The following is a 20,428-nucleotide window of genomic DNA, read 5'->3' on the forward strand; positions in this document are numbered from 1 at the left end:
TAAGAATAAATGCCAGGATGTGGTTACTTTTGGAGAGAGGGAAGGAGTAATGGGTGGGACGAGGCACACAGGTAGATGGCCTTTAGTGGGGCTGACAGAGCCCTGTTTCTTGACCTAGATGGTAATTACTAGGATGTGTGTCTTTAGTTATGCATTCTGTAGGCATGTATGTTGTGGGTGGGAAGATATGTATACACCTCTGTGTATCTTTGGAATTTAAATATGCTTAAAACATATCAATAATAAAAGAGATTACCCAGAAGAACAGTCAAAGCTCGATGGAATCAATTTTGAATCTTGGGATCTATTTTGGATCTCTTTCTTAATTGAAAGAATGTTCTTTATTTGAAAGAATATTTAATGTATTTGCATTAGCTTGATGTGTATACATTAAAGATCATATTTCACATATAAAACAAGCCTAATCCAAGTGTAAAGTACATGTCAATGTTCTATATGGGCTTCCCTGGTGGCTCAGTGTTAAAGAACCCTCCTGCCAATGCAGTGCTGCTGCTGCTAAGTCACTTCAGTCGTGTCCAACTCCGTGCAACCCCATAGATGGCAGCCCACCAGGCTCCCCCATCCCTGGGATTCTCCAGGCAAGAGTACTGGAGTGGGGTGCCATTGCCTTCTCCGTGCCAATGCAGTAGGCGGGTTCAATGCTTGGGTTGGGAAGACCCCCTGGAGAAAGAAATGGCAACAGACTCCAGTATTCTTGCCTGGAGAATCCCATGGACAGAGGAGCCTGGTGGGCTACAGTCTGTGGGGTTGCAAAGAGTAGGACATGACTTGGTTCCTAAATAACAACAACAAATATTCATTCTATAATACTTGTCTTAAAGTGCTGATTGAACAGATACTTTGACTTACAGCATTCATCTTTTTACTTTATGAAACAGATTGTCCAAATAACTTGAAAACAGTTTTTCATTTATCACTTTTAGGTTTGGTAGTAAATTTTCTAGTCATAAACTTATTATATACTTAATAGGATGCACTATGATATAAGGGCTTCTCTGATAACTCAGTTGGTAAAGAATCCACCTGCAATTCAGGAGACCCCAGTTTGATCCCTAGGTTGGGAAGATTTGTTAGAGAAGGGATAGGCTATCCACTCAAGTATTCTTGGGCTTCCCTTGTGGCTCATCTGGTAAAGAATCCACCTATAATGCTGGAGACCTGGGTTTGATCTCTGGGTTTGTAAGATCCTCTGGAAAAGGGAAAGGCTACCCACTCCAGTATTCTGGCCTGGAGAATTCCATGGACTGTATAGTCCATGGGGTCGCAAATAGACACGACTGATGACTTTCACTATGATATAACATATATAGAGAACACTGAACAATTTTTTAATTAATTCATTTCTCATTTTACAAGAAATGTTACTTTTTGTTCAGAATTGTTAACAACATTTAGTTTCAGCAGTGTGGAGTAGTGGTCAAGACCATAAACTCTGGGACCAGACTGTGGCATTCCAATCTCTGTTTCTCTGCTTCTTGCTGGCATTGTGTGAACATAATCAGGGATGATAACCTTTCCCACCTCAGAAGCCTTGTGGAAGGATAGAGCAACTTAGTAAATGCCGACATTCAGAAGAGTCCCTGGAATATAGTGAATTCTACATAGGCATCAGCTGTTTATTACTTGGCCAAAATCATTTATGCAGATCAGTCTTTGGGAAATCATATGGCTGAAAGCCTACTTAAACTTTCTCAATCCTAGCATCCCTGAACTTGATAGTTCTTACTAAATGTGTTTTCTCAGAGGTTCTCATCCTACTTAAATGACTTCTTACAGGACAGAAATATAAACAAAGCACATTGTTCAGATTTTATAATTTATGTCTGCATATTTGCTTACAGTTAGCATGTTAGAGGTAGTTGGGGTGAAATCTCTTTATGTTCTTTTTATCATGAAATGTTATCGATTCACAGTGTAAGTATATATTATTGCAAGAGCTATAAAAGAGGAAGATATCTAGGAAAGGAGGAAGAAGGCAAAAAAGAAAAAAAGGGGGGAGGAAATAAAACAACTCATGAGGAAAAGGAGTAGCCTTAAAACACCTGATTTGCGATCTACTGAGATGCATGGGGTCCATGATCATAATTAGCTGTGTGATTATTTTATTTAACTGTATTTGTATTTTTTAATGAAAAATGTTTATCGTGATTGTTTTAAATGTAAGAAATTATTCAACCAGCACAAACCCAGTATGTTTGATCCCTCCACCCCAATTCTACATTCTAACCAATCGTTGATAAGTAAAGCCTAGCCTTTGGAAAGGCCTTAGGAAACCTAAAAATATTTATATATTTAACTTTTGCAGGTTTTCTAAGGAATCTAGACATCAAGAAATATTTACATATGTTCCACTAGTTTCCATTTCTTTCTTGTTGATTTCCTTATTAAGAACCTTAATGAAAAAAAGCCCAAAATATATCTTAAGAAAGCTGAACGTAAATCTTCTTCCCGTTGTTCATATACTGTGCCTTATTTTACGAACACTTTTCAATTATGTGATTTCAAATCTACGGTATTGGCGTAGCTCTCGTGGTTGAAAAATAGTTGTTTTATTGTTTTCTAACGTGTTTGACCTTGTATGACCAGTCTTACCCTAAAAGGGGGATTTTTTTAACCTATGAACTACCAAAAACAGATACAAGAGCTATTTTACATATAAATGGCTCTTTAAAACAATACTATTGTGTGCTGATTTGCCTCAGAGTCTGTATGAAGAGAGAGAAAACTAATAAATGCTGTGTTGTTAACCAATAATTAGATTCTCAATGTGGTGTAAAGTACTCACAGGAGGTTCATTCTTGGCCTCATAAATTTGACCATATCTTTCCATTCTAATGCTATTAAGTGACTTAGAGACATGACTTAACAGTAAAATAAGCTCCTAAACCACAGTGGCAAGCACATAAGACTGAAATTATGCCGCGATGACTGCTATTCGTTTAGGAATTGGCTGTCCCATTTGCTCTTAAATATCAGGCAAGCAGCAAATGGAGAGTTGGCTGTTAAACTGCAGATTCAGCATCACATGGCCTAATACCTCTTCTATTTGCTAAACTTGAAGATTATTAAAGATTTTTTTGTTTAGTTCACTACAGAAACAGTGTACATCATACCCATGGCAATAAATATTTTTATTATTCATTCCAATCAATTTAGTTCCCATTCTTATTGAATTACCTGAGTTCACCTAGTTCAGTGCTTCTTAAACTGTGCTATGTATCAGATTTCCCAGGAAACCTTATTAAAATGCAGATTTGTGGGCCCCACTATCAGAGTTTCTGATTCTGTAGATCTCAATGCAGGGCTGCTAATTTGCCTTTCCCAGGTGATGCTAATGCTGCTGGTTTGAGAACCTCTGACCCCTTGCAATTAACAGGATTCCTCTTTTTAAAAAAAATCAACTAAGAAAATAGACATCCAAATTTGGCCTTCAGCACTGATAAGGAAACCATGTCCTAATTTGGTAGATAAAGAATTGGTAAAGATAAAGAATTATAATAAAGCTTTTTTCCTGAAATCTGACAAACGTCGTATCAAAGGAACCATAAGCTATTTGGGTTTTCATTTATATTAGGGACAACTCTAGTTGAATAAAGCAAACAGAAGAACCCTGTCATAATCCCCGTGGAATATGTGACACTAATTTCTATCATTACTCTAATTTATAATGAAGATTTTTTAAGAGGCTTTTGAAAGCTTATTTCCTCAAAGTCCAAGATCTGTGTTGGACCTGGCCAGAATTTTTGTTTTTCTTCGTCTATCTCTAAAAAAGAAATAGTTTCTGTTTTCTAACCCTTTAAAAGAGTCACCTAGAGTCAGACATCCTGGAATGTGAAGTCAAGTGGGCCTTAGAATGCATCACTACGAACAAAGCTAGTGGAGGTGATGGAATTCCAATTGAGCTATTTCAAATCCTGAATGATGATACTGTGAAAGTGTTGCACTCAATATGCCAGCAAATTTGGAAAACTCAGCAGTAACCACAGGACTGGAAAAGGTCAGTTTTCATTCGAATCCCAAAGAAAGGCAATGCCAAAGAACGTTCAAACTACCACACAATTGCACTCATCTCACACGCTAGTAAAGTGGTGCTCAAAATTCTCCAAGCCAGGCTTCAGCAATATGTGAACCGTGAACTTCCAGATGTTCAAACTAGTTTTAGAAAAGGCAGAGGAACCAGAGATCAAATTGCCAACATCCACTGGATCATCAAAAAAGCAAGAGAGTTCCAGAAAAACATCTATTTCTGCTTTATTGACTATGCCAAAACCTTTGACTGTGTGGATCACAATAAACTGTGGAAAATTCTGAAAGAGATGGGCATATCAGGCCACCTGACCTGCCTCTTGAGAAACCTATATGCAGGTCAGTCAGGAAGCAACAGTTAGAACTGGACATGGAACAACAGACTGGTTCCAAACAGGAAAAGGAGTACATCAAGGCTGTATATTGTCACCCTGCTTATTTAACTTATATGAAGAGTACATCATGAGAAACGCTGGGCTGGAAGAAGCACAAGCTGGAATCAAGATTGCCAGGAGAAATATCAATCACCTCAGATATGCAGAATACACCACCCTTATGGCAGGAAAGTGAAGAGGAACTCAAAAGCCTCTTGATGAAAATGAAAGAGGAGAGTGAAAAAGTTGGCTTAAAGCTCAGCATTCAGAAAATGAAGATCATGGCATCTGGTCCCATCACTTCATGGGAAATAGATGGGGAAACAGTGAAAACAGTGTCAGACTTTATTTTGGGGGGCTCCAAAATCACTGCAGATGGTGACTGCAGCCATGAAATTAAAAGACCTTGCTCCTTGGAAGGAAAGTTATGACCAACCTAGATAGCATATTGAAAAGCAGAGACATTACTTTCCCAACAAAGGTCCATCTAGTCAAGGCTATGGTTTTTCCTGTGATTATGTATGGATGTAAGAGTTGGACTGTGAAGAAAGCTGAGCGCCGAAGAATTGATGCTTTTGAGCTGTGGTATTGGAGAAGACTCTTGAGAGTCCCTTGGACTGTGAGGAGATCCAACCAGTCCATTCTGAAGGATATCAGTCCTGGGATTTCTTTGGAAGGAGTTATGCTAAAGCTGAAACTCCAGTACTTTGGCCACCTCATGCGAAGGATTGACTCATTGGAAAAGACTCTGATGCTGGGAGGGATGGGGGCAGGAGGAAAAGGAGACAACAGAGGATGAGATGGCTGGATGGCATCACTGACTCGATGGACGTGAGTCTGAGTGAACTCCGGGAGTTGGTGATGGACAGGGAGGCCTGGCGTGCTGCGATTCATGGAGTTGCAAAGAGTTGGACACGACTGAGCAACTGAACTGAACTGAAAAGAGACATTTGTTTTTTCCTAGGATTCTCAGTCTTTTGTCTTCAACAGTACTGCCTTATAAGTGACTCAAGAATGTCCCACTCTTACTGTTTTGTTACAGATGAAATTTTTGACATAGATGTCAAGTATTTTTGTTTTTTTTGGCTTTTCTTTTGAACTTTTTATTTTGTGTTGTGGTGTAGCCAGTTAACAATGTTGTGATAACTTGAGGTGAACAGTGAAGAAACTCAGCCACACATACACATGTATCTATTCTCATGTTGGGTTTCTCTCATAGCTCAGTTGGTGAAGAATCTGCCTGCAGTGCAGAAGACCTGGGTTCGATCCCTGGATTAGGAAGATCCCCTGGAGCAGGAAATGGCAAACCACTCCAGTATTCTTACCTGGAGAATACCATGGACAGAGGAGCTTGGTAGCCTACGGTCCGTGGGGTTGCAGGAGTCGGACACGACTTAGCAACTGAACTACTACTGTTCTCACGTCAAGTTTCAACCCACTGTGTTGTTGTTTGTTGTTGTTTAGTCACTAAGTCATGTCTGACTCTTGTGGGTTGCTTTTGTTTAATGTTAAATGAACTTGACTCCGTTTCCTTTGCATCTTGATTCTGTGGGTCTACTGCGTGGCCCTTCAACTGCACTGCTTTATTCCTCTTTTATCTTTTGACTGCCATGTTTTCTCCACTGTGCTTTCTCAGAACTTTAAGTCTCACTTGTTTTCCACCTTCTTTGAGATATAACTGACATATAACATTGTGTAAATTTAAGATGTACAAAGTGTTGATTTGATCATTTATATATTGCAAAATGATTACTACAGTAGGGTTAGTTAACACCTGCATTCCATCACATAATTATCATTTCTTTTTTGTGGTGAGAATATTTAAGATCTACTCTCTTAGCCTGTTTCAAGTATATATTAATAATATTCTGTTGTTAACCATAATCACCATACCATACGCTAGACCTCCAGAACTTACTCATCTTATATGCCCTTTGATCAACATTTTTCCACTTTCCCATCATCCCACCTGACCGCTTCCTCTGTTGCTCTGAGTTCAGCTTTATAACATTCCACATATAAATGATATATAGTCTTTCCCTGTCTATGAGTCTCTGCTAGTGCTACTGCTAAGTCACTTCAGTCATGTCCGACTCTGTGCGATCCCATAGATGGCAGCCCACCAGGCTCCCCCATCCCTGGGATTCTCCAGGCAAGAACACTGGAGTGGGTTGCCATTTCCTTCTCCAATGCATGAAAGTGAAAAGTGAAAGTGAAGTTGCTCAGTCGTGTCCGACTCCCAGCGACCCCATGGACTGCAGCCTACCAGGCTCCTCCACCCATGGGATTTTCCAGGCAGGAGTACTGGAGTGGGGTGCCATTGCCTTCTCCGCCATGAGTCTCTACAGAAGACTATTTCAGTGTTTTCTATTGGAGCTAGTTCTTTTTACAGATCTAATAGGTCAATTCTTAACTCCTGTAGGTGATTCCCATCTAAATGATAACCTTCAAGTTGTTGACTAGTCACACACACACACAAATGTATGTGTTCAGTTTGGTCTAAAGCTGCATTTGAGATCTTCGAAAACACCTAAATGGTAGCTTTCTCTACAGTTTTGTAGTTTTTCCATATATCTGATACCTTTGCCAATTTTGCATGGTCAGACTAATGGCAAGGATTTGTCTGATTACTTTGTGAAGTAATACAACAGTATTGTACTTGTCTTCGTTTTCTTTTTTATTTGGAAAGGAAAGTTTATTTTGGATGCCAGCAACTGGGGAGGAGGGCAGACTCCTACCCAAAAGCCAACTGCCTTGCCTCAACCCACCACCAACAAAACAAAAAATCATGGGCAAGCGCTCTTATAGATGGAGGGGGAAGGGGCTACATGTAGAAACAGTACAGTCAGCTCTAACAGTGATCTTGAAAAATTGGTCATGCAGATGCTGGTTTGACCAGTGTCATCTTGATTGTTTTTAGTTAATCTTCAGTTCCAATGTCAGTTTGTTTCCTTATCTTTGAGGCCAGTTCTCGTAATGGTGGCATCTTCTGTCATGGCCACAGTCTGGACATCGTGTACTTAACCTCCTCCACCTGTTGGGGGTTTCAGTATCTTTACAAGACAACTCACAGGATATGGCTTGGAATATTATTAGCCTTTGTGAAGATACTAAAAGTCCTTGACTATGCTTAATGACTACACTATTCTTATTTGGCCTCCTTTGACTGTTTTCCTTTCTTTTTGCATTTTCATAATTCTCTGGTAAAGCTTATTCTTCGGCTAATGTTTTTCCTCTAAAGACAGGTGGAGGATGTGCTAAGGCAGGACCATAGCCTTCTGCTCTGCTTGACATTCTTGAAGCACAGCCTCTGCCATTAATACCTTTAAAAATATGTCTTCATTTTTTTTGAAGAAGAAATAGAAGTTATTACTTTAGCCTTCCCTGTATATCAGAAAATACTCCTCTGAATATTTTTCGACTGTCACTCTTCAAAAACGAGTGTTTGAGTCACTGACCACAGCAAAGTTTAGTTTTGTATTCCAAGTACCTTGTGAAACTTGACATGTAGTTCATAGGCGTTTAATAAATATTTGTTGAATAAATGACTTGACATCTCTAAAAGGTCAAAATTATAGTACAGGTTCCTTTTTGAATGCTCATAATTTAGGAAGTTTAAGCTGTGTTGAAGTGTGTATCTGTGTGTGTGTGTCTATGTGTGTAATTATTTTTAAAAACATTCACATAGTACAAGAGTGACCACAGTTCACAAGATGAATTATGTTTTGTAGTGTTATTATTTATGCTCATATTTTAAAGAGGAAATGCGTCCTGAATTATTTCAGTTGATATTTTCAAAAGTCTTCTAATAAGAAAAGTATTGAGTTATGTGACATTTTGTATTCTGGTCTGATTATTGTTAATACAAGACATTTCATTGAATTATTTATGGTACTATAAGAATATAACACTGATCTATTAAAAACAGTAGTGTTGTCCTGAAGTAGGATATATGAATATATTTTTAAATCTCTTCATTTAAATGAAAAATGTTTAATGCTTGATGCTTTCAATCAAGTTAGTATAATCCAGGGATTGGCAAACTATAGACATGCTCATTCATTTACACTTTGTCTATGGCTGCTTTGACCCTACAGCTAGAGTTAATGAGTAAGTGAAGGAGCAAATGCCCTCTGACCAGAAATTCCACATTCAAATATTTAACCTGAGGAAATAATCATGCATACAGATACGTATGTACAGGGATGTTTATTCACTACTGTTGGCAACATCTAGACAGTGGAAACCTAAGTGTCAGATGATATGGGACTTGTATCTAAGTTCTGACATATCCATACACCTGTATACAGAGATCTATCCACTGATATAAAACAAAAGTCAACAACCTACAGCACAAATTCAGTCTGAGACTTGATTTGTACTACCAGAGTTAACAATGGTTTTACATTTTAAAAGATTATTTTTAAAAATCACGACATGAGATATGTGCCTGCCTGAAATGCTATCTGACACTCTACAGAAAATGTTTGCTGACCTCTGATGTTGCATGATGTATTTAATGTTGATTTAGTTGCTGAGGATGAATTTAAAACATTACAAAATAGTGTATATGGAAAGATGCCATTTCTCAAAAGAAATGCAATCAATTCCATTTAGAAGAGAGATAGTTAAGATGTTAAGAATAATTGTGTTTGGGTGGATAGGAATGTGGTTATTCAGTCACTAAGTCGTGTCCAACTCTTTGCAGATAGGATTAATGGGGCTCGTGTCCAACTCTTTGCAGATAGGATTAATGGGGCTCTATTTTTTGTCTAATTTTATGATTTTTCAATAGTGAGAATAGTTTTATTGCATAGTAAGAAAATTAAAATTTTTAGTTTTGGCATGGGAAAAAGAATAGGAAAAAAATTCTCTTGAGTTCTAGAATGCAACTGTATATGTCTCTATTTTGTAGACAAGGAAACTGAGGTTAAAAGAAATTAATCACCTTGCTTAGAGGGACACAAGCATAAGACAAAAATAGCACTGCTTCCAAATTTTGTACCTTTTGATAACTTAAAATGTTCATCAATCAACTGACATGAAATTATGAACTCTGTGCCCATAGGTACTGTGGAGGTATCCATGTATAATAAATAAAGGCAGGTCATGCAGAAATCAAAAAACGCCCGATTAATGGGAATAGATGCACAACCAGATAGGTTTACATTTGCTTAGATAAAATGAAAAAGGAGTGGCTTCCATTTTGCACTTTTTTTTAAACAAAAAGCAAAACAAAATCTATGGAGATATGGGTGTTTAGTTTACTTTGTAAACTTGCAAACTATTACTCCTAAATAATATACTAATTAATTCTTTTTCATACCAATAGAGTTAGTAGTTCAAATGTAGTCATCTGACAAAGAGGGCATGTTTCCTGAAATTCACACCCCACACCATAAGAAGAGATGTTTGACTTATCCTTAAGCCCTACTACAGACAGCTGTTTACAAAAATTAGTCTGCAACTTAGGGGAAAGCAGACAGTTACTGTTGCAGGCTGTTGTAGTGAGAAGTCTTCATTGTAATTAATGGATATCTAATAACAAAAGAAACAGTAGTGTTATAGAAAGCAGACATAAAAGCTCAGCAGTTTTTTGGACCATTTAGTATGTGGACAAAAAGTCTAATATGCTTCCATTTTCCTGAAGGAACCAGTGTCTTATAGCAAAGAACAATGATAATGGTTAACTATTATGCCCTTTAAAAAGCACTTATGCATTTAATCATATTTAATCATCTTGTGATTTGCAAGAATGATCCCTTACTCACATACTTAGAAACTAAGGCAGAGAGGGGGTTAAGTGAGTTCTCGAAATCAGGGGTCCCCAACCTCTGGGATCTAATGCCTGATGATTTGAAGTGGAGCTGATGTAATAATAATAGAAATAAAGTGCATGATAAACGTAATGTGGCTTGAATTATGCTGAAACCACCCTCCTCCTCTCCCCTCCCCCAGTCTGTGGAAAAATTTTCTTCCATGAAACCAGTCCCTGGTGCCAAAAAGGTTAAGGACTGCTGCTCAAGATCATACGACTCAGTCAGCTGATGACCAAGAATTAGATCTTCTAGCCCCAACTCATGTGATGCTGATGCTGAGTCATCAAGACAGGATTTGTGTAATTGCACTAAATCAAAAGAGCAGATAAACATGTTTATAAAACTGAGACAAAAAGGTTAAACTATGAATATTTCAATACTCTTAGAAGTAAGATTCAGTATCTGGAGAAACTCACTAGCAGAGAATGCCTCATAACTCAAAAATGCCAGGAAATCACAATGTATTTACTTGGATGAGGCTCTTATTTTCTTTCTCTTTTCTTTCTTTGAAGCAAAGGTTTCTAAGCCTGGATTCTGTATATTTCAAGTGATTTGTGAGGTTTACCTATAAACATAATAGTAAACCAAACAGTTCCTCTTTTAACACTATGATATCACATGTTAACAACCTCTGTGTGATGGTTCACACAAATTCTTTTAGAAATAATAACCAGAATAGGGTTCATGTTTTCATAATTTCCTTCTTGATGCAAATAGTCCAGAAACTATTTGACATGCTTACCTAATATTAAATAATATTAAATACACAATAAACTGTGTATTTTCAAAACATTTTGTTGGCAACTTGCCCATTTTTTAAACTTAAATTGAGTTGGAAAGATCAGCTCAGAAATCTATCTTTAAGCCCTGTGTAATGGCTCAGACTGTTATACTGTTATTTATAACAGTTCCTGGGCCAGTGCTTTAGGAGTTAGAACATCTAGATAACACAATCTGTTGTACACCTCACAATAATTCTAAGTGTGAGAACTATCTAGCCATTGATTTTCTTCTCCTTTACTGTGCATTTTTAACTTTCATAGTGAATGTATGTTAGAACATATACCTTTTGATTATCACTCTATTTTCCTCTTTCCCAGTCCCTGCTACATTTATCTCTACAACACATGTATACTTTCTTCTTGAGAAAACATTATTTTAAAAGGACCCTAGTTACTTCTCAAGGTCTTTCCTTCAGACAGACATTGTAATGTTTCTTAATGTTGTCACTTAATGTATCTTTGCCCTTACAACTAAGAAAAGCTCCCAGGGAGAACCACCGCCTTTCTCCCTGCCACGTCTCTCAGAACCCTGATGACTGAGAAGTCCTTCCACTTGTAAATGGGAGGAACCAAGACCAGAAGTGTTGGGACTTTCTTGACCCAACTGATGTGCTCTTTTAACCAGCGCTTTAACTTCTGTCCCTGACAGTTAAGGTCATTAGCCTGCCTTCTTTCATCTGTTTCTGTCTTATCATGTTCTAGACCCTGTTAATCTTCGTCTCTAGTCAGGCTCCTTCCTCTCCCCTTCTGCTGTGTCTCCCGTCCTCCACGATATTAACCCAGAGTGTGCACAAATATGTACATACCAACCCCCAAATGAATACGCATCTGCACCCACAGAAGTGCCATCTTCAGTCTTACTCTCCCCCATGACCTAACTCAGTCTCTCTTTTTTATTCCCCTGCTGCTGCTGCTGCTGCTGCTAAGTCGCTTCAGTCATGTCCGACCCTGTGTGACCCCATAGACGGCAGCCCACCAGGCTCTGCCGTCCCCGGGATTCTCCAGGCGAGAACACTGGAGTGGGTTGCCATTTCCTTCTCCAATGCATGAAAGTGAAAAGTGAAAGTGAAGTCTCTCATCACTGAGTTTATTCTCTACTTCTATGTTGGTTCATACGGTTGTTTTCTGGTGTATATTTTATGTTTATCTAGTTTTATATAACTGACTTGCCTTTCTGGATATAAGTTTCTTGGAATCAGGGATCTTATTTTTTCTTGTGTATCTCCCTTATCGCCCTTACCACACTGAGAAGCATGTAGTAAGTTCTTCTTAAGTCTTAAACCCACTTCCTGTGGAGCAGAAAAGTACCTTAGAAAGTGTCTTATCTAGTGCCCGCATTTTACAAGGAAAAAAAAAAAAAAAACTAGAGAATTGAAATGACGCATAGTTACTGTGACAGAACAGGTAAGTAGTAAGCCCTGAGCTAGAACTCAGGCCCTGTTTAGTGTGTCTGCTACCAGGCCACCTTGACTGTGGCTTATGCTCAAGAAAAATACAGGACTACTTCTATGAGTAAGGTGGCATTGGTTTCTGCCAACATGGATGCTAGTGATGTCTACCTTGAACAATACCCTGAAGTTCTTCCCAATATTTCTCCCCATTTTTCATCTTGCTCTCTCAACTTTTTAAAATCTTCCATGCTAAAGAATGAGATTGAACCTTCAGGAAAAAATCAGTATCAGGATGCAATTTTGTTAATTCATTTATTAACATTTATTTCATTTTGACAAGGGGATAGTATAAAAGCAAACTTAAAAGTTTCAGTAGCTGTTAATTATTTCATAAGAATAATGATCTTTTAAAAGCTGACTCAGCTGGTAAAGAATCCACCTGCAATGTGGGAGACCTGCGCTCTATCCCTAGGTTGGGAAGATCCCCTGGAGAAGGGAACGGCTACCCACTCCAGTATTCTGGCCTGGAGAATTCCATGGACTGTACAGTCACAGAGAGTTGGACATGACTAAGCGACTTTCACTTGCAAGTCTAAAATGCCTGTTCAGTAAGAGCATTCTATGGCTAGATTTTTTTAAATTTATCAGAAAATTTTTCTTTTCACTCAAACTTTGTGCTTTAGAAAGTCAAGTCTAAGATAGAGTTATTCTTTTTTGTTTTAACCCGTGATTATAACCTGTTAAAACCTGTGGTTCTTCTTTATTATAACCTGTGATTACTGGTAGGTTAGTATGCATATCCTTGTTATTTTCAGTAAACAAGTTGGGAAGATGTTAGTGCTTTAATTGTTCAGAAGAATGAAGAAGTAAAGAATACTTTCTTCATCTAATGGCCTACAGGCTAAAAATTGAATTGTACTGAATCACAGAAGAAAGAACAGTTGATAACAATTTTAATCTAATTAAATTTATAAATTTTAAAAATGAAGTTCAAAGTACAGTTTGACAAATACAACAGATAATTTGTTTAATTTAGAAAAACTTCAGTTTAGTGTTTTGCTTAATTGTAGAGAGAATGCAAAGATTAGAAAGAGGCAATGAAAGATGTGTACACACTTACACATAAGGGACTCACAGGGGCAATCCCCCCAGATCAGAAGAATTACATGTATCTGGGATGGCATGAAACTGGCATTCACTTGGCTGCAGTTCTCACCAAACCATCCCACTTTGGAGCATTTAATTAGGGGAATGGGGCCTCTCTGAACCTTAGTTTCCTCATCTGTAAGCCAAGATTATGTAACTAGATGACCTTTGATGTCCCTTTTAGCTCTAAATTTCTCCTGGATTAACTATTTTTATACCTTTATTCAAATATTTAAACCTTTCCATGTTCCACTCTAAATTGAAAAGCCAGAGTAGCTCAATACAGTAGCTTATTGGTTGAGTGATTAAATTTGGCCCATATTATATGTGTTAATCAACTCAGCTAATGATATGTGGGTTATTTCAGTTATTTTAAGCCAAAGATATTTATGAGATCAGCGGCATCTTGTGCTGAAAGCTTTATGTAGCAAAAATGAGTAATAGGTAAACTCTGCTTGTACTAATGGGGAATTAGTGTTTGATCTTTTAACAGTGAAGTTTTCAGCAGGAGCATTTAAAGAAAGGCTTTTATATTAATTGTACATTTCAAATCGAAGCATGTCTGAACTGAAACTGGTTCTTTCTAGAGCTGTCTGTTGTTATTCATTTCTTCTTTCCTTATTTGCTCTGGTGTGTAAATATCCTTGTGCAGTTCTTCAGGGATCTGCAAACTAGAAAGGCAAAGAAAGCCATACATCTTGTTTACAGCCTGTCTAATCCTATCTGTAAGGGTAAAGTAAAAAGATAAATGTTTTTATTTGATAGATTCTGAAATCTGAAGTTTTCTAGCAATAAGACTGTGATGATGTTATTTAAGTATAATGAAAATATACAATTTGGATGTAGTTATTTTGAAATTCTTAACTTTAGACCATAAATGTTTTTATTTAAATCTATTTGTTAGTTACATGCTTGAAAGATTATTTCAGAAGCTATTTCATAATATTTTACCACCCTTCTAGTAAATTTTATTAGTTTTGAGTTTTTTTGATGTGAATGTAACCAGAGTTTCTATAATGCAGAATCTTTTTGAAGATTCCTTTTGGGTCATTAGATATCTGCCTGTTTCAAGCTGATTGCTGAAAGTTACCCAAGGCCATATTTAGTTTTAATGGTCATTTTTTTTTAAAAAGAGTATGTCTTTTATTATCAGCACAGATTACATTTTATTACCTGTCATTTTTCATCTTTGCCTCTTAACTTTATAAAATCCACCCTACCCAATGTAAGTACCAACAAATCAAGACAGACTAAGAATTGGGTGGCACATTAATACTTTCTATCTTTATTAAAAAATTATGATAGTTTTGCTTTTTTGCCAGTCTCATTTTAATACTAGCTTTGTGACTTCTGATGCTAGTTTTTTCAGGAATAAGTCAAAACTAGAAGTTACCAACCCCGCTCTCCAATTTCGGGAAACTGAGATCAAAATGGTTAAGTGGCAGGCCCAGGCCTTCTACTGAACCATAGTAAAACCCGTCCTGGACCTAGTGCTGGCCTGGGTCTAGCACACCCTCCATCATGCCTGCCCCCTGGGAAGAGACACTGAAGTACCATTTAGTGTGCTTTCTGTGGTCTTTACTCTTGAGCACATTAACTAAAATGTGCTAGTTAAAACTGCCGTTTACAGCAAAAGAGACACTGATGTATAGAACAGTCTTATGGACTCTGTGGGAGAGGGTGGGAAGATTTGGGAGAATGGCATTGAAACATGTAAAATATCATGTATGAAACGAGATGCCAGTCCAGGTTCGATGCACGATACTGGATGCTTGGGGCTGGTGCACTGGGACGACCCAGAGGGATGGTATGGGGAGGGAGGAGGGAGGAGGGTTCAGGATGGGGAACACATGTATACCTGTGGTGGATTCATTTTGATATTTGGCAAAACTAATACAATTATGTGAAGTTTAAAAATAAAATAAAATTAAAAAAAAACAAAAACAAAAACTGCTGTTTACGATGATTTGTGACATTGCTCCTTCATTCTTTTAACAGTATTAACTTTGTAAGCTAAATTGGAATTTTATTAGTCACCATTTTGGGTAGAAAGATATTCTCTTTGAGAATCTGGATTCCTCCTCCAAGTAACTAACCTCTTCATGTCTCAAGAGGAGGTAACAAATCAAACGTTAAGAATTGGAATTAATTTAGGCTCACATATGATTTCATTTAAAGTATCAATAGGTTAATTAATGTTTTCATCCGAAAACTATTTTGTAATTGTGCCCAACATAGAGATTGCAGAGTACTTGGTATAATTACTTGCAGACATTGAAGATGATAGAAATTCATGGAATAGGACAGACACTTTGCAGACACTAGAATATTAGTGGTTTCTCATTAGAGTGCTCCAGATATATTTAATATTTGATTGATTCTTTCCTTTATTAAATGAACATTCATTGAGGACCAGCCACTTTGCTGGATACTAGGTGTATACGTACAGCAAAGAGGAACAAGACAAAAGTCCTGCCCTCATGACGTTTACATCTAGTGGGGTTGTCAGTCAACCAACCAGCAAGCAGATAAGATAATTAGAGTGTGATAGTGGGATGGAAATACGGTGATATGATAAATGATGAGGATGGCCAGCTTTATGTGGGGTTTTTAAGAAAGACTTCTCTTAAAAGGGGACTTTCAAGCAGATTGCTGAAGTTAAGGATGAAACAGGTATGCAAAGAGCTAGGAAATGGGCATCACTGCCAGGGAAAACAGCAAAGTCAAAAACCTTGGAATGGGGAAGGTTGCTGTTTCCTTCCTGTATATTAGCTAAGATTATAAATGTCTTCCCACCTACTACTCATAGGAATACTGTGGCGATATCAATAAATTTAATACAAAGTGAGCAAATTTGGGTTGGATATGTATAATAGGTAGTGAAGGAGAAACGGAGATTTTTTTTCTCTACTTTTGAAGAAGAAAAGTACTTGAGGATATAAGAGAGTAACACAGGAAAACAGAGATCTGGATCTTGGCTTCTGTAATCAAATGCTGCACTGGGTGATGCCAATTGTCAAGCAGAAGTTCACTGAAGGTGTTAATAAATACCTTGGCCTGGAGAATGGGTGAGTTTGGATTAGCCAACTGGAGACAGCACTGCGTGTTTTAGGATGAGAAAACCGTGTAAATAAATATATTAAACTGGCATGATACATGCATAGGGAAGATAGTTACGCAAGAGGATGAGAGTAACTGACCTCATTATGGAATCGTTTCACAATATCTACATGTATCAAATAATCGTGTTACATCTTAAACTTAACACAACGTTGTATGTCAATTATATCTCACTAGATCTGAAGGAAAAAAAAAATTTTTTTTAAAGATACTAAGGTAGACTGAACTTGAATGAGTACTTGAGACCCTGAAGACTCAAGCTGGAGCCAGGATGGCCTTTGTAAAAACAGAAGATAATAGATGGTCGGATTCATAGAGGTCAGTAGATTAGGCAGTATGTTAGTTTTTGACTTGATGTTTTACACAACAGAGGGAATCATGATGGTTTCTTGAATAAGAAAATCACATGATAAAAAGAAAAACATGGTAAAATAGATAGAGGCTAATGGCGATAGGAAGGGAAATCCTGGAGAATGGGAGCCTAGGTAGGAAGACCTTCTTTGCTGCCATGCCCCTGGTAATGAAGATATGGACTGTGTTCACATCACGGAAAGGGAATGAGCCATAAATGAGATGTTTCTGGGAACTTCGATGTTGATGTTTAATAACCAAAGGGTGATGAAAGTCAGAATGTGTGCTCTCTCATGCCCCAGGGACTGGCTGAACAGTAGTGTCAGTGATGGAACTAGGGAAGTTGGCCTTGGACATGGCCATCCCCATTTTATAGAGGAGGAAGTTTGGGCATAGGTAGATTAAGCAGTTTGCCCAAGATTACCCAATTTGAAGGAGAACTGAGATTCCAACGCAGGCATTGTGTTTTCAAAGCCTGAGCCCTCAACTCCCGAGCCATATGGCTATAATATCCATGATGGTGTTTTAATTACAAGTCTGACTTCCAGTCTTATGTAAGTTTCTTGTAAAGGAGTTAATTAATTAACAGTTTTAAAAGTTGGGTGGAAACTAGAAAGTTGGCAGATGGCTGGGCAGTGATTGGATAATTCCTTACAGCAGAAGAGAACTTGGAATTCTCTAGACTAAGAGACTGGAAAGAAAGAATATACCTTTTGGCTTATTTTCTTTCTCTTCTTCTTCCATTCACTATCAGCTGTTAAAACAGTAAATTGTCTACTTCAAAGAGTTATAATAATATTTTATGGGGAAAATGATATCTCTATTTCTTTAGTGCCTTATATACCACAAATGTCTTTGTCCTCATTTGTATTCCAGGAATGCTAGTTTATCTAGATTGACTGTCAGCCAAATTCTTACATTAAAACTCATTATTTTCTCAACTTTCATTACAGAGTAGGAGTTAGTTTCCGAAAGAGTAGGGTTTCAGAAGCAGCATCAATATTGGTATCACTGGATTCTTCTCAGTCCAGAAGCCCCAGTGCCTAGACTTCTCTGTGGGGGGCTTAGGTCTTGCAGCAGGAGTTCCAAGGACTGGAACCCTTGCCTCTGGAGAAGCCACAAGAGGCTTCTTTGACCATGGCTTTAATGAACCCCTTCTCAGGCTGGAAGAGGACTTTGCTCATTGTCCATGCTTTTCAGGGTTCCCGTAGCTTTTCTCACATCTCTCTTGTTTGAGGAAGAGACAGGAAGAAATAGTAAGTTCCCAGCCCACCATACTCGGTCATACAGCGTGGCAAGGAGAAGGGACAAGGCATCCGCTAGTGGCCACAGCTCGAGCAGGGAACGCTGTAGCGGTCCTTCCTTCAGTGAATAAATTGGTGCTTTTCTTTGGATCTAAAACTGTGACTGGATGTCGTTTAATCTTCCTAAAGCACAGTTCTGATCAAGTGAACTGGCTGCTCGAAACTTTCAATATTTTTCCATTTTAATGGAGTAAGATTCTTAGCCTTATATTTATGACCCTTTGTGATTTGGGCCCATGCTGTGCATACCAGACCTCATTTACCAGTATTCCCTCTTGCTTTGGACAGGGAAGCTGACCTGGTCCATTTCTTCTGCAGCCCCGCACTTGCCTGCATCAGTGCTTAACACTGATGCCTTCACAGTGCTCCATCTCCTTCTCAGCCTGCCTCTGGAATTATGAACCCCCCATTACATGCTGCATACAATCCTCATCTAAATGCCGTGCAGCCTTGCTGAACTCATCGGAACTCTTAGATGACTTTATGTCAGGCTCTCATTTTATCTGTGTGTCAGATATCTATGTTCATACATTGCCTTCTTTACTAAATTCTGGGCAGAATTTGTACCTATTTTAAGTTTGTCTTTTCCGTATCACCTGCACTTAACCATAAGAGGAAGTTAAAACTGCAGAGGGATAAGAGGACTTACAGATTACTTGTAAGATAATATATCTTTTTACAACTTCCCCCTTCTCTGTACCCTAGTAAATAAGTGAAACCAGAACAGGACCAGAACTTGGGATTTTCAGGCCAAGACTTAACCGGCAGCAGCAGTTCTCCCCTGGGCATGCACATTGGAATCACTTGACATCACAGGTGGTGCTTTAAGAAGTTCTGATCTGGGAGCCCCCACGCCATAGAAATTAGAACATCAGGAGCACTACCAAGACGTCAGTATTATTCAGGTCTCCTCACATGAGTCTAGTGTGCAACCAGCATTGGTAATAAATACTCTACAGCACAGTGGCCCCTGGACCATTCTTACTTTCCTGGGTAATTCCATTAATTTCAGAAACACTTTTTTTTTTTAAATGTTAGTTAGAAATGTACTCAATGTGGGATAGTAGAGTAGCACATTTTGTTTTTCTTACAACAGTAGCTTACTTAACTGTTTAACTTTTCAGATATTTCGAAAGAAAGCAGTGGAACTTGGGGTAAAATTGCTACCTGCATTTCAAACACCCTCTGGAATACCTTGGGCATTGCTGAATATAAAAAGGTAAAACTCTTCATTTTCAACGTGTTTTAAGTTGAAATAGTCAAGATTGTGGTCTAACAAACAGACACCAGATGGATATTTACTTGAATGGTATTGATGACTGACACCATTGGGAGTCTTGGCATATGTCCTTGTGTTGGAAGTTATTAGTGTTTTTCAGTGTTCATGGGTTCCCATCATGAGATCAAATGACCTCAAGAGAGTCATCCGCATGAGACAGGATTCAAGGTTTTCACTATTTCATGGTGACATTGTGTCAATGATACTGTCTCGCCATAAATTCCAAAAACATCCCTTTATCATCAAAGCTTTTCACTCTCAAAAGAAGCCAGTTCCTAGATCACTTCCATCAATTAAGCTGCTGGTCAGAGACATTGCCAAGATATAACATGTAGATCAATCAGCATAATACAAGATGTAGATCAGCAGATACAACATGTGGAACAACCACGCAACGAACTAAGTATAACTGAGACTGGGTGCATCTGAGGCTGCTCACCCACAGTTATAAGGAGGGAAGGGAACTGCTCCACTGACCCAGATCAATCCATCCTCCTCATCCCATGTGGGTGGAGAACCCTGGCATGCCAAGTTCATAGGAATGGGGCCCCAAGAAAAACTTGGGCTAACCAAATTTTTCATATTCTCCCAGGAAGTATTAATAGTTTGAATTTTCATGATAGCCTGAGCATTTTGTTAATAGTTTTATCTTAAGCTTCCTTCTAACTCCTTCTTCCTTATAAATAAGTAATTGCACGTGTCTCTTTGTGATGATGATAATGACAGCTGTTTGGTCATCATAAAATATGAAGTTTTGTGTAGACACTTTACCACATTTAATCCTAACAGCAACCCAATAAAGTCAGTACTACTGT

The 20,428-nt window shown here is 38.1% G+C and overlaps 1 protein-coding gene across 1 annotated transcript in view; it reads left to right on the top strand.

The window, feature by feature from the left end:
* Positions 1-20,428, top strand: part of MAN1A1 (mannosidase, alpha, class 1A, member 1) — a 173,528-nt gene that overhangs the window by 81,025 nt on the left and 72,075 nt on the right. The window contains exon 7 of the mRNA XM_010861958.1: positions 19,459-19,553. Coding sequence (XP_010860260.1) covers positions 19,459-19,553 — 95 coding nt within the window. The remainder of the gene's footprint in view (positions 1-19,458; positions 19,554-20,428) is intronic.

Source organism: Bison bison, unplaced genomic scaffold (genome assembly GCF_000754665.1).
Source record: "Bison bison bison isolate TAMUID 2011002044 unplaced genomic scaffold, Bison_UMD1.0 scf7180017864473, whole genome shotgun sequence".
NCBI lineage: Eukaryota > Metazoa > Chordata > Mammalia > Artiodactyla > Bovidae > Bison > Bison bison.